At 42.1% G+C, this 13145-nt stretch overlaps 1 protein-coding gene across 1 annotated transcript; it reads left to right on the forward strand.

Annotated features, from left to right (window-relative positions):
* Nucleotides 1-9164: 9164 nt before the first annotated feature.
* LOC147901113 (olee1-like protein) lies at nucleotides 9165-10178 on the forward strand. The gene is made up of 2 exons (XM_087376265.1): nucleotides 9165-9440; nucleotides 9799-10178. The coding sequence occupies exons 1-2, from the start codon at nucleotides 9272-9274 to the stop codon at nucleotides 10116-10118; spliced, it is 489 nt and encodes a 162-aa protein (XP_087232391.1). The 5' UTR covers nucleotides 9165-9271; the 3' UTR covers nucleotides 10119-10178.
* Nucleotides 10179-13145: the final 2967 nt, after the last annotated feature.

Consider the following 13145-nt stretch of genomic DNA (forward strand, 5'->3'; position numbering starts at 1 on the left):
TATTCCTCTATCATATATATATGAGTATACACGGGCACTGTACAAGTGGGCAGGCACACTGCCCTTTACCCCAACAACCTCCCACTTAAAGACTGTGTGCCTTTAAGGGAGTATAGTACACATATAATACAATCAGCCATAGGTTGAAAAACAAGATGACTAGTCCGTCATCCTATGCCCATCGGCACTTTACAATGTGCAAAGTGCATAGAGGATAAGCTACTAGAAGACATCAAGTCTGCAGGATAGAAAATGACAAGCTGTAGATGCCTGTCAACCAAGATCTCATGCCAGATCTCATTGAGAGAGTGAACTCTCACCACCACGTGCTTCTGTGCTAAGTACATAGCAACCGAGCTGTCATTGTGCAAAGAAAATGTCTCTGTACCACATGTGACCATTAGCACATGCCCTACAATTGACCTCTGTTGGTCTACCCAACCTGCATCACCTGCATGCTGCTCCTGGAAGCATAAGGACATGATTGTCCACCACCGCTTCCCGTCTGCCAATATCTACCATAATCATGCTACCAACTCCCACTGCAAAGGAAGCAAGAACCGAAAGCATAGCCCCAATGGCAAACATGTGAGAACCAAGTCTCAACCCAGTCATGGATGCATGAAGTACTATGGTTGCCATATCAACCATAACCTATTGCTCAACTAATCTGTGATCGTCAAACCTGTTGTGTTTCAAGTATGGAGCCAATACAGGCAATGGAGTACTGAGTAACTTCCCCCTCTCCATACTAAAACAATTAAGCATCTGACAAACATCATCAAGAACATGCAGCTCCCACTGCAAAGCATCCCTGTCCATAAAGGAACATATGGCAAGTAACCGCAGAAGAATAGCAACCTCCTGACTATTGAGACCATAACCTATCTCACTGCACATCACATCCTGAGCTCTCATAACGGTATCAAACCTATGAAGCCAAGCTCGAGGGGATTGCTTCTGGCCATGGAGGCACTTACGAAGCAAACATATCAATGATTCCTGCCCATGTGAAATATGACCTGAGTCAATAACTACAAAAACCACATATGTCCTGGCATAACTAGCCAATGGATCATACTGAGCATCATTAGCCAAGGTATCCTCCTCACCATGCATAGCCTCATCCTCATCTATAAGAGGCACTCCGCATCCTGGGAGCAAACTGTAACTATCCATAAAAGATGCATCAACAATCTCCATAAGAGTATAAACCTATGGAATACTCAAGACATCTGACCGTCTCTGACCAAAATTAGGAAGTAATCATGGCTGTCCCAACTTTATAACCTGCTCACCATGGGAAAAACCTCCCACTCCAAGGGATATGGGCTGCCCCTGTAAAGAATTTGGAGTTATCAGTGCACTTGCACCCTTCTGGAACACCACTCTCTTGCTATCCACAGTCCTGGGCAAATAGAGCATCCTCTCTGAAATAGACATTATGGCTGCGTATTAGCTCTCTAGTTGAAGAATCCCATAACCTGTAGTCCCTACTAGACTCACTATATCCAAGGAAGATACACCTCCTCAATCGGGAACCATGACCATAAGCCTCGCAGCCAAACACACGTAAATACTCATAACATTGTGCCCTACCTGTCAAGAAGTCAAATGGCACTCTACCATCCAGAGATCTCCTGGGTGACTTGTTAAGCAAGTATGTAGCTGTCTTACATGCCTCAACCCAATAGCATTCGGTAAGATCTGCATATCGTAGCATGCTACCAATCCTGTCCAATAGAATCCGATTTATGCCTTCTGCCAAGGCAACATGAGCAGAAAGATGAGTGGTCAACACCCTCTTGATACCAAGTGTATCACATAGATGCTGAAATCTAGGAGAGGTAAACTCTACATCACTATCAGTCATCAGCTCAATAGCTTCTTTCCTGACTGATTTTCAGCATTACCCAAGAAGCACTGAAATGTATCATATACATCATGCTTCTGACGAATCGGATATACCCATATGTACTTTGTAGCAACATCAATAAATGTCACAAAGTAAGAGGTGCCACCAAGTGAAACAGTAGGCATAGACCCACAAATTGCTCTATGAACCAACTGCAATGGCTCAACATACCTCTCACTAAATGTCTTCCTCACAAAAGAGGATCCTAATTGCTGACCATCATGACAATCATGACATAAAATCTGAGAGACATCCTATCTCAATGTTGTAAGGGCATCCATACCTGTAGCAGACATATGTCCAAGTCTAGCATACCATAAACTAATTGATGGCTGCTTACTAATCATAAGCATCTGATCCTAGACACCTGATACATGCAATGCATAAGAGAATCCAACCCGTGATCCCCTAGCCATAACTAGATTGCCTCTAGCAATCTTCCATGCATGACAAAGAGACACGATAACTTGCCTCAACCAACTTTCCAATACTGATCTTGCTCATAGCAAATCCTAGTATATGTCTAACCCTCTGCAGAATAAGAATAGAGCCACTAGGCCAAGGTGGATATCCCCATAACCATAGACATCCATAGAATGATCAATGCCCATCAAACTGCTCTCCACATTTCATTCCTGATATGCATTGAACCATGACCTATGAGGGGTCATATGACATGAAGCACATGGATCTAACATCCAATCACCGAGAATGGGTACATCAGTGGCCAAGAAAGAGGTGTCAGTGGAAACCCTGGCATCCACACCTTGAAGCTCAACATGCTTCTTCTCCTTCCTGTCATTCTTAACCTTGCTCTTCTTCTTGCATTTTCTTAGCCATTTCCAGCAGTACTTTTTCATGTGGCCATATTTTCCACAATAAAAACATCTAAAACAAGTCTGAGAGCTAGACTTGCTCTTGGCATTCCCCCTTTAACATGACCTATTTCTACCAATTGATCTACCTCTAGAGTGCATATCAAGGCTGTATTTCAACCCATCATGCTGTAACATAACACTATCATGGTCATACATCTGGCATATACGAGTATAGAACTTATATGCATGGTAGTCTACACCCTGTACACCATCATGTACCTCCAAGTAGACTGACTTTGAGAGTGATGACTGAATGATAGAGTGTGCTTGCTCATCCATGTCATCCCAATCACTCTGTTTAATGCTATTAGTCTTGACACTTTGCATTGAATGGGCTTATGTTGCCTCTTCTACACTAACACATCATAAATGTGCTCTTTCCAACATTGAAAGTTCGATCCATCCAACCTCTCAATATCAGAGGGCACTACCAGCTGTAGATGCCATATTTGTGGCACAATATCTCACAACCAAAGAGCAGTACAGTGAAATAGGCAACCCAAATGACCAAAAATATATATATATAGTGCTGTCTAGACTAATCAGGTCTCCAAATAAACTAGCTGATCCAAAGGCTCAAAAGCACTCAGCCATAAAGCGGCATAAACAAGAATATATGCAGCCCAGTAACCTGCCAATGCCTGGCAATCCAAGTAATCAATGCACTGAACCAAATGAGCAATGCCTACTCAACCAATGGAAGTAGGAACCCAGCTCAATTATCCATAAACATCAGTGCGGCATCTACCAATGCAAATCCATAATGCATCGAAATGGCATTTACTGCATCACCAATGCATCACCTCAAGTGTGCAACCCTTTGGCATCAAAATCAAGCATTCACCACTTGCCAAATGTGCCAAAGTGACTTGCCAAAATGCCAATAATGCCCTTGGACTGAAGTGAGATCCCAATCACTTTCTGTAATTTACTGTGAGTTCCCAATTTACTGTTGTGCAAGAGAAATTCCTACAACAATACCTCACATCCACTTGGGCAAGATAACATGCTGTCCCTATTTTTGAACAGTGATATCTTTTCACCGAAAGATCGAATGCCAAATTGTAAACAGCAAAGTTGTAGCTTGTAGAAAGATCTACAACTTGTCAATTGACCTCAAGAGCCAAATCCTTGTGGATTCTCAGATATTCTCACCTAAAAACAGCTTCCTGCACATTGGTCACAAATAGATAGTAGACTGCAACTTTTTGTGGTTTTGCAGAGGCTGTAACTCCTGCAGTGTATACCGGATCAACTTGCTTCCAAAAGCAAAGTTGTAGTCTATTCTATGAACTATAACTTTCAAGTTCGGCACAAAGTGCAATTCCGCACTAGGAAAGAGATATTCAATCCTAAAAATGACTATTTTGTCATAAAAATTGCAACAATAGCTTGTGTGCTTGCTGCCCTTTACAGCACTCATCTACTCTGGCAAAATAGCCCCAAAAATGGTCAAAATACATCCAATAGATCACCTCATATGTCAACTACAACACCAGCAAAATGGCAAGTACAATGCCCAACCAAATCAGCCCCCAGAATGCTCACAGATCAACGATAAAATAGCCCAAAAGCACTGGCAAAATAGCCCCAAAATGTGCTCCAAACAATGGCAAATCACTGACAATACATCCTCCTTAGCTATTCAATGAACCGACATAAACACCACCATACATGTACGTGTAAAACCATCAAAATGTCCATTGAATCATTATCAAAATGACCTCAAAGCATGTGTCCACAGTCAACAAAAGTATCTGCAATGGCCTCTAATAAGAGAACTCCTAAATTGTGAGTCTCAATGTCAGCCTACTATCGCTCAGGGTGCCTAATCATACCCCCGAGCCAAGCCAAACTGTCAAAATCTGACCAACTGTAACCGAATGTCCACAAGGACTAAGATGCACCAGAGTATGTCCGTACAAGGACCCAAATGTACTGAATAAATGAGAGCACACATAGCTCAGTAGTAGCTGCAACCAATTGCTCAATGCACAAGCACAAAAATGCCAAAACTCCATTGTGCAAATCCCATAAAAACAAATTCCTCAAGATCAGCATGTACTTAGCTCCAAGAGCACAAATACAATCACTGGCAATCCCCCAAGCATCCAACTGCATCAACCAGAAGCTTCATGGGCTCGTAGTAGTACCTCAAGGCCAAGCCACCGCTTCAACATGCATGTAAAGCCGACAAACCTCCCAAGCGTCTCTATTTCAGGTGGCTTCAACATATCTAGCCAGCCGATGAACCTTCTCTATCGCTCTCACGTTCAGTCGGCCAATTTCCATGTCCGTCATCCTACAACTCTATGACAATGCATGCTCTAGCCTTCACACAACAACGGTCTGCAATGCCAGCCTACACGTCCACAAATAGCTCCATAGCCACCTCTCTGGCCAACCCATGACTCCAGAGCAAAGCAAGGCCATAGACCTTGCAAGGCCTCCTCTCTACAACAAAGGCAATAGCTTACAACAAAGACTACATAGCCACCAACGATCGCATCTCCAAGCTCCTGCGCAGTAGCAGCACACCAACAAAGATAGTGCTCACGAGCCAAGTTGCCTCTGAGATTCGAAGCTCTATCGTCCAGCCAGCAACGCCCGTGGATGGGTTCTACAGGTTGCTGGAACACTGGAGCGCTAGAAGATAACCCAAAGTGATTCTTGCAGCTGTGTTATAGAGCAAACAGATTTGGATGATGTCTAACCCAAATCTCCCTGTGAATGAGAGAATTGAGCTCTCCAAAGCTCCCGGTAGATCTCTTGAAGCAGTGCCCATGCTTCTTTCAGCGAGCTCCTCACAGATCGAACGCCGTGGGCTCTAATACCAGTTGTGGGAGAGGAGATCACACATAGAGGGATAAGGAGAGACCAAAAGTGGTGGAGCAAAAGCTACTCCAGCTTATTCCTCTATCATATATATATGAGTATACATGGGCAGTGTATAAGTGGGTGGGCACACTGCCCTTTACCCCAACATTTTCATCAACATTGGTGCTTACTTGACTACGTAGCGACCAACGCTATGCTTGCTACCCCTTCCACTTTTGTGCTAAGGGATTGAACGATGATTATGAGCTTGATGAACTGCTAGCAGCTCCTTCTCTGACTGCATGCTCTTTAGTGAGATGGTTATTAGGGTACATAGATAGATAGAATTATAGATACATAGATAGGTAATACGTGATAACATACATAGAACGATAGGTTAGTGCAGAGTCCCACTCAGACTTTTGGAGCTAAGAGTCTTTTAAAATGTAATTAACCCCAAAGCCTAAATCAATAAACCCCACCATACATAGGATTCAATATGGCATGACTCTCTCATGCTTATCCATATGGTTACAACTGCCTTCAATTCAGAGCCATTTCACGGCTATATTATTCACACAATAAGGGATAAGATGCATGGTCTTCTTCTCTTCTCTATTCGGTTCGGTTGTCTTTCCTTCATCTTCTTCTTATATGTGCACTATCTCTCTCCCTTCTTCACTCGTTCACATTCATGATTCCTTCATGGTCATATATGTGCCAACATGGTATCAAATTAACAAAATTAGGATAACTCAATCCAGCCCTTCCACACTTCTTCTCACAAATTCCCTTTCTCACGATGGCATCTTCCAGCAATTCTTATCATCATGTCTATGAGATTGAGAGGCTCTAGAAGTCCAATTATTGCTTGTAGTCAATAAAGATGGAGATGCTTCTGGTTCATTTAGAATTATGGGAAGTGGTGAGAGGCACCTTTGTTGATCCCGGCGTCACCCTTCCCATCATGCACTAGGTGTGGACTCTCGCAAATGCCAAAGCATGCAATGACATAATCTTGCACTATGATGATACTCATATACAACTTGTGCATTCCTTGAAATTTACTAAAGCTATTTGGGATAAGCTTAAAAGCACATACGACCATACCGATATAGTGACCCAAGTCCATGCTCATCGTCGACTTCCCAATCTCCATCTCTCTGAATCCGAATCTATTCCAGACTTCCTGGAATGGTGGCAATCCACTCTTGATGACTGTCAATGGTAGCCTCATCTTCCCACCCCTTCAGCAAGTCACGATGCTTATATCCACACTCCCAACTTCATGGAGACAGGCTAGTTTGACCACTTTGACCCTACCTAATCTTCAGGGGAAGATTCTCCAAGAGGATACGATGCAATGGCATTCCAAATCCTCTCAGGCCACATAGGCAATGGCTGCCCTCTTCACCAATAGTCAACAATTTTACCCGCAACGTGGCAAGAAGAGTCAGATGTTCTCCCACCATGGAAACGGTTCTAATCAGCACCCTGCATGTCAAGCACCATTGCTGCTGCTTCCCTCTTTGAACCATTCGGGCTCGACACCCAATACTCAACCTCCTTGAAGGCCACAACCTGACTTCTGATGGCCAACCAGAAGTTCCTAGTGCATTTTGTGCTGATGCTTAACTAGCACCATAGCTACTCTATACCGTAGTGCATCTCCCTGACACGGATGATGAAGCTTCCTTGAGCATGTGGTACCTTAGTACTAGTGCGTCCCACCACATGACTTCTCGCAGTAGACATTGGCTCATCAGCTTTGAGAAATACATCACTCCCCTTGATGTTTGTCTTGATGATAACATATCACTTCGTGCATCAGGACAAGGATCAGCCCTAATACATTTGCTAGATGGTTGACATGTAGTAGTTTAGAATGTAATTTGGGTCCTTGCCTTACATAAGAATATCATCTCAATGGCATCATTCACAACCATCAACCTGAGGCTTACATTCACACATGATTATTGCCCAGTAATCTCCCCTTTTCCGATCCTTATTTTTAGCCTATTTAGTGCCCTCAGGTCCAAGGGCTCTACCTGATTGAACAAGGCTAATCCCCCGTCTGTGCATGTCTCCACTGCCACGGTCATTCAATCGGAGACTCATTGTTGGCATCAATGACTTGGTCATATCCATTTCTAGGCCCTTTCAAAATTGGCTAGATCCAACATGGTCACTGGTCTCCCTGCTCACCTTTCCCTCACGGATCCATTTTGTGAACCTTGCGTTCTGGGCAAACATCACGTCTCCATTTTTTCAGGCATCGAAGGCACGAGTGCCTCTCACTTACTTTTGCAGATAGTTCATTCCGACATCTGTGGACCAATGTAGACCCATTCATTAGGAGGTGCGCGTATTATTTCTTGCTTTTCATGGATGATTTCAGTTGCTTCACTTTCATATATTTCCTCCAGAAGAAAAGTGAAACATTTGTTGAATTTCAAGAATACTTCAAAATGGCAATAGTACAGATATGCAAACCACTTAATTCTTCACACTGATGGTGGAGGTGAATATGCATCGCTCGAATTCAAGGAATTTCTCAAATCAAAAGGCATAATTCACCAACCTACAATTCCAAGAACCTCCGAGCAAAATGGAAGAGCAGAACACAAAATTTGGTCAATCACAAAGGGAGGCTGCACTATGCTTGCAGATGCAAATCTACCTTGGACCTTTTAGAGTGAGGCATTGATGACTGTCACCTACATTCAAAATATAGCAACATTCAGTCAAAATAAATTGCTCACGCCTCATGAAGTTTGGACCGGACAGCGACCAAATCTCTCCCACCCTCGCGTATTCGGCTGCAAAGCCTTTGCACATGTTCCCAACAAACATAGACGCAAGCTTGACTTCAAAGCCGGGGAATGCATTCTCATCGGGTATGGACACCCGTTTGGTACCAAGGTGTATCATCTCTTCGATAAATAGAGACGAGTCGTAATATACCCTTTAAAAAGACACTCAACTTTGGAGTTAAGGAGGGGTGTTAAAATGTAATTAACCCTAAAGCCTAAATCAATAAACCCCACCATACCTAGGATTCAATAAGACATGACTCTCTCATGCTTATCCATTTCATTACAACTGCTTTTAGTTCAGAGCCGTTTCACAGCTATATTATTTGCACAATAAGGAATAAGATGCATGGTCTTCTTCTCTTCTCTACTCGGCCTGAGTCCGTTGTCTTTCCTTCATCTTCTTCCTTATGTGCGCACTATCTCTCTCCCTTCTTCGCTCATTAACATTCGTGATTCTTTCAACTTGTATACGTGCCAAGAGAGTCTCCACTAATGCTTGGAAGTGATTGGGTAATCGATTGTCAACTTAGCTAGTGGGCCAATTTTTGCCACTACTAGGCTAGTCTAACCGCTCCAAAGTCTCATGGGATTATGGAGTTAGTAAGCTAATTGTTCTCATTTCAACCGGTGCAAAATACACTAACTAGTGTTGCTTCAAAGTTCAAACTCAGAGCACACTCACATCATCACTCACGAGAAAGGCTCACACAAACTGACACTCTCAAGCTGGCATTCACGGTCACCTCCATTTGCAATCACGTCCATTTTACAGTACTCGTCCTGGCTTCTTCACCATTTTTGTATAGCCTCCCCTCTGATCCATAGCGTCCTCTCCGTCGTTAGCCATGGCCGCTCTTGCCCCCCTCCTCCTCCTTCTCTTCCCCATCCTTGCCCCAGCCTTTGCCTCCTCCTCCTCCTCCTCCTCCTCCTCCAGCCCCTTCCTCGTCACTGGTCGCGTCTACTGCGACTCTTGCGCCGCCGGCTTCTTTGCCAAATCGAGCTTCTTCCTCCCAGGTTTCAACACCTTAACGTACTTGACCTTGTCGATCTCCATTCATCTTACTGGATCCATCGGCATCTCCTCTAGGAATCGCAGCTCCATTTGCTTCTCAACTTTGCGTCGTTTGAAGGTTTGGTTTGTTTGGCATGTGAGTCTCTGATGCTTTTCTGATATCGGTTTAGCTCCTCCATACTAGATGTGTGTAATGGGGCCTCTGTTTCTCTTGTGAAAATTTCAGCTCTTTGTCAGCTGGTTAAATTTGCCTCTGGATCTGACGGCTACGCGAACGTTTTCTAATGTACAAGCCGTTGCTGTTCATACCTGAATCTCCCTCTACATGACCGCTTACTTTCTCGTTGGGGTCAAATGCAGGTGCCACAGTTGGGGTTCAGTGCACCTCAGGAGGAGCTGGAGTCACCGCTTATCAGCAAGGTACGACGGATGAGAACGGAACCTTTCAAATTCCTGTGGAAGGTGACCACGAACACGATCTGTGCATGGCAATGTTGCTGCGAAGCGCCCACGCAACGTGCAACATCTTGACAGAGAGGACTTTTGGCAGCGTGGTCCTTTCAAGGAATGCAGGCCTCGCCAATGATGTAGTGAATACAGGGCCCTTCAGCGTAAAGCCGATGCGCGTTGCTGAAAATTGCGCAGCCGAGCTTGCAGCAGAGGCAAACAACCAAGACTGATTCTCTGATTTCGCTCTGAATCCATAGTCTATCTTCTATAAGCTAAGCGTAATTTGGTTTTAGGCAATTGTTTCTGAACTGGATGGTCTTCTGAGCTTCTTTAAAGTGTAGGATTAAGCATTAATCTTATTTCGCCCATTAGGATTAAGCATTATACTTATTTTACCCATTAGATAATTGCACTAAGCTTGTTTGTGTTGCACTTTTAACATAGGGTTTGCCATGGTGGCACTTTGATAACACATGTTTATGAGCTGAGCGCGCTTAGCCTTTGAGTTGTATATGTTTTCAACACGATCTTATTTTTATAAAACAAGTAAAGACACGATCTTACTCTCTCTCTCTCTCTCTCTCTCTCTCTCTCTCTCTCTCCCCCCCTTTCTCAAACTTGTCGGGATTTGTTGTGATTCACTTTTTCCCAATAATTAAGGTGTGTACAAGAATTTTTTTTTATAAATGTTTTGGAAAAGATGGTATCCTTGTATAGGTCTTTCTCATTTAACCTATTGTCATCTATTTTTGCATTTTCGTTGAATTATATAAGACAACTCTCTCTCTCTCTCTCTCTCTCTCTCTCTCTCTCTCTCTCTCTCTCTCCTTGTGATTTACTTTTTCAAACTTGATTCTAGTAATTCAATTGCGTAAAAGAAATATATTTTTATTGTGTTTTAGATCATTTTTGCATATTCGTTGAATTATATAAGACAGATGTAGAAATATGGTCTCTTGGGTTTTATAAGATAATTTTCTCTCTTTTCCTTTGGCTTGCATACCTCATCTATTATCTTCTCCTCATCCTCATCATTGCATGTTCTCGGTGATTTTAGATATATACTTATTCCATAAGATAAAATAGAAACTTAAAAATAAGCCATCCTTTTGTCATTGATCCTTTTAATCATGCTCTTTGACACATGAATCCCTTCATGACCATAAACCTCTTTTCAAAAAGTACAGGGATTAGCAAAAACATTGCAAGGGACATCTCATCCACCAGGTATACTAGTATATGCTCTTATATATTGAAAAGATTGTTTGGCAATTACTTAAGGCATTTACTATGTAAAAACCCCATATAGCAGAGGCAATCAGGGGTCTTTGAGAGACATCTCTTTTTCAGAACTCCTTTTGTGAGTTTTGAGATGATAAAAGTATTCCTTTTATGTGGAATTTTTTCATGAAGTATTTAAGAAATCTCCTAGGTATAGATTTTAGTAGCTTGTATATGTCTATTTTACAAATTTGGAGACCTTTAAAAAAGTATCTCTTATACATGGAAAGTCTTAACATTATGAATTAAACAAACCCTAATATGAATGTATAATTTTTGTAACTCCCTAAGAAAATACCCCTTCTATCTTACATATTTCTTAGTAAACTCCTCAAGGAAATTCTCTATTAATTGTAGTCTCATCTTTGGAAAGTTCAATGGATTCTATTATTTTGAATTATCCACTTATATAGGACATTCCAAGGTAGCAGACATTTCATCCTTATAATATATGGATGTCTCAAGTACTACTTTCACACACAAAACTAATTAAGGCATCAAAACTAACTTTGACATTCCAATGTCCATTCAAATCGATGGGCATGCTTTAGATTTATTAAAGGTGTCATTTCATTGAAAGTTCGGAGTAAACTTTCTACAGTTAATAAATGAAATCAAATATTTAGAACAATGTGGGGCAATGAATAACTTCATGCTTACCAATGCAACTCAAACAAAGATGATGCATATACTACCCTTTCATATTTTCTTTCAACATAATACTCATTCTCAAATTTTCAAAGAGCTCTTTCAATGTTCTCCAACAACAAAATTCGATGATGCATGTAAGAAGAACATTAAAGGTAAACCATGGTTAACAATAGTGTATAAAGTGGGTAACATTGTGCACAAACAAGAACTAAATGGAATATTTTTTTCTAAAATGCAAAATTTGTTGGGATAAGTATGATCAAGGGCTTGCTCTATGGTGCATGTGTGCATCTAGGGGAGTCACATGTGTGTTTGTGTGTGTTGTAAAGGCACATCAAGTGCTATGATGTGTCTAGTGTGTGACCTAAGTGATGATGTAAGCCAAAGGCCCCCACACGGGAGGTTCCTTTGATTTAGGCCAGTCCCACTGATGTAGGGATTGATTCCCACTGATGTAGGGGCTGATTGCCACTTATGTAAGGAAGGTATTACCTTCTCCCCCTTTCTATAAGAGAGAGTGTCCTCTCTCACAATCCATAATAGAGAACAACATATTGCTTTCATTGTGCTCTCACACCTCTTTCAAGATGCATCTATTCTATCCTACGGGATTCTACACTTGGTATCAGAGCTTTAGGTTCTAGATCTAGCCTAGCCTAGCATTAGATGCTCTCTCTAGCCTAAGCCCTAGTTAGGTGCCACATCATCATCTCCTTCCTCACCTCCATCTTCCACCTTCCCTTGCCAAAGTCGATTTTGGAAGTGAGATTTCTCTTCAAGCTCGCATTCTCAGCCTCTCATCTTTCAGGAGAGTCTTCCTAAGGTCAGGGCGAATCTACAGAACAAGCCATACACACTATCTCATGCATTGCCTCAGGAAGATGCATCGACCTTCTTCCTGGTTCTCACTATGGAGAGCAACATTGTTAGAGCTGGGCAACATCACTACCTTGTTGCTCATCAAGTAAAGACAAGAAGGGCTACTTCAACAACAAAGCAAATATGGCTGAAGGAAGAACTCCATCAGCAAATGAAGAAAATAAAGACTATGCTTTTTAAGCACTTTGTCTTTTGAATTTTTGTTTATCATCACTTGGTCAAATTTTGAGGTTCTCTGCCTGGAGTAGTACTCCAAAAAGAATATCATATGTTATGTCTTTTGTAAATCACCTCTAGTCACCATATGATGTAGACCATGTGATATGTGTTTTGACTATCCCATTTCTGTGAACCTCACACCCTTGGGAACCCTTGCTAGCCATAGATTTATCCTTGACCACCATGAGATGGCATGAGAAACTATGAGACTAGATGTATCCTTGATA

The sequence above is a fragment of the Dipteris shenzhenensis genome, chromosome 6 (genome assembly GCF_047967505.1).
Source record: "Dipteris shenzhenensis isolate YYH24624 ecotype China chromosome 6, Dip_SZ_1.0, whole genome shotgun sequence".
NCBI classification, from domain to species: Eukaryota; Viridiplantae; Streptophyta; class Polypodiopsida; order Gleicheniales; family Dipteridaceae; genus Dipteris; species Dipteris shenzhenensis.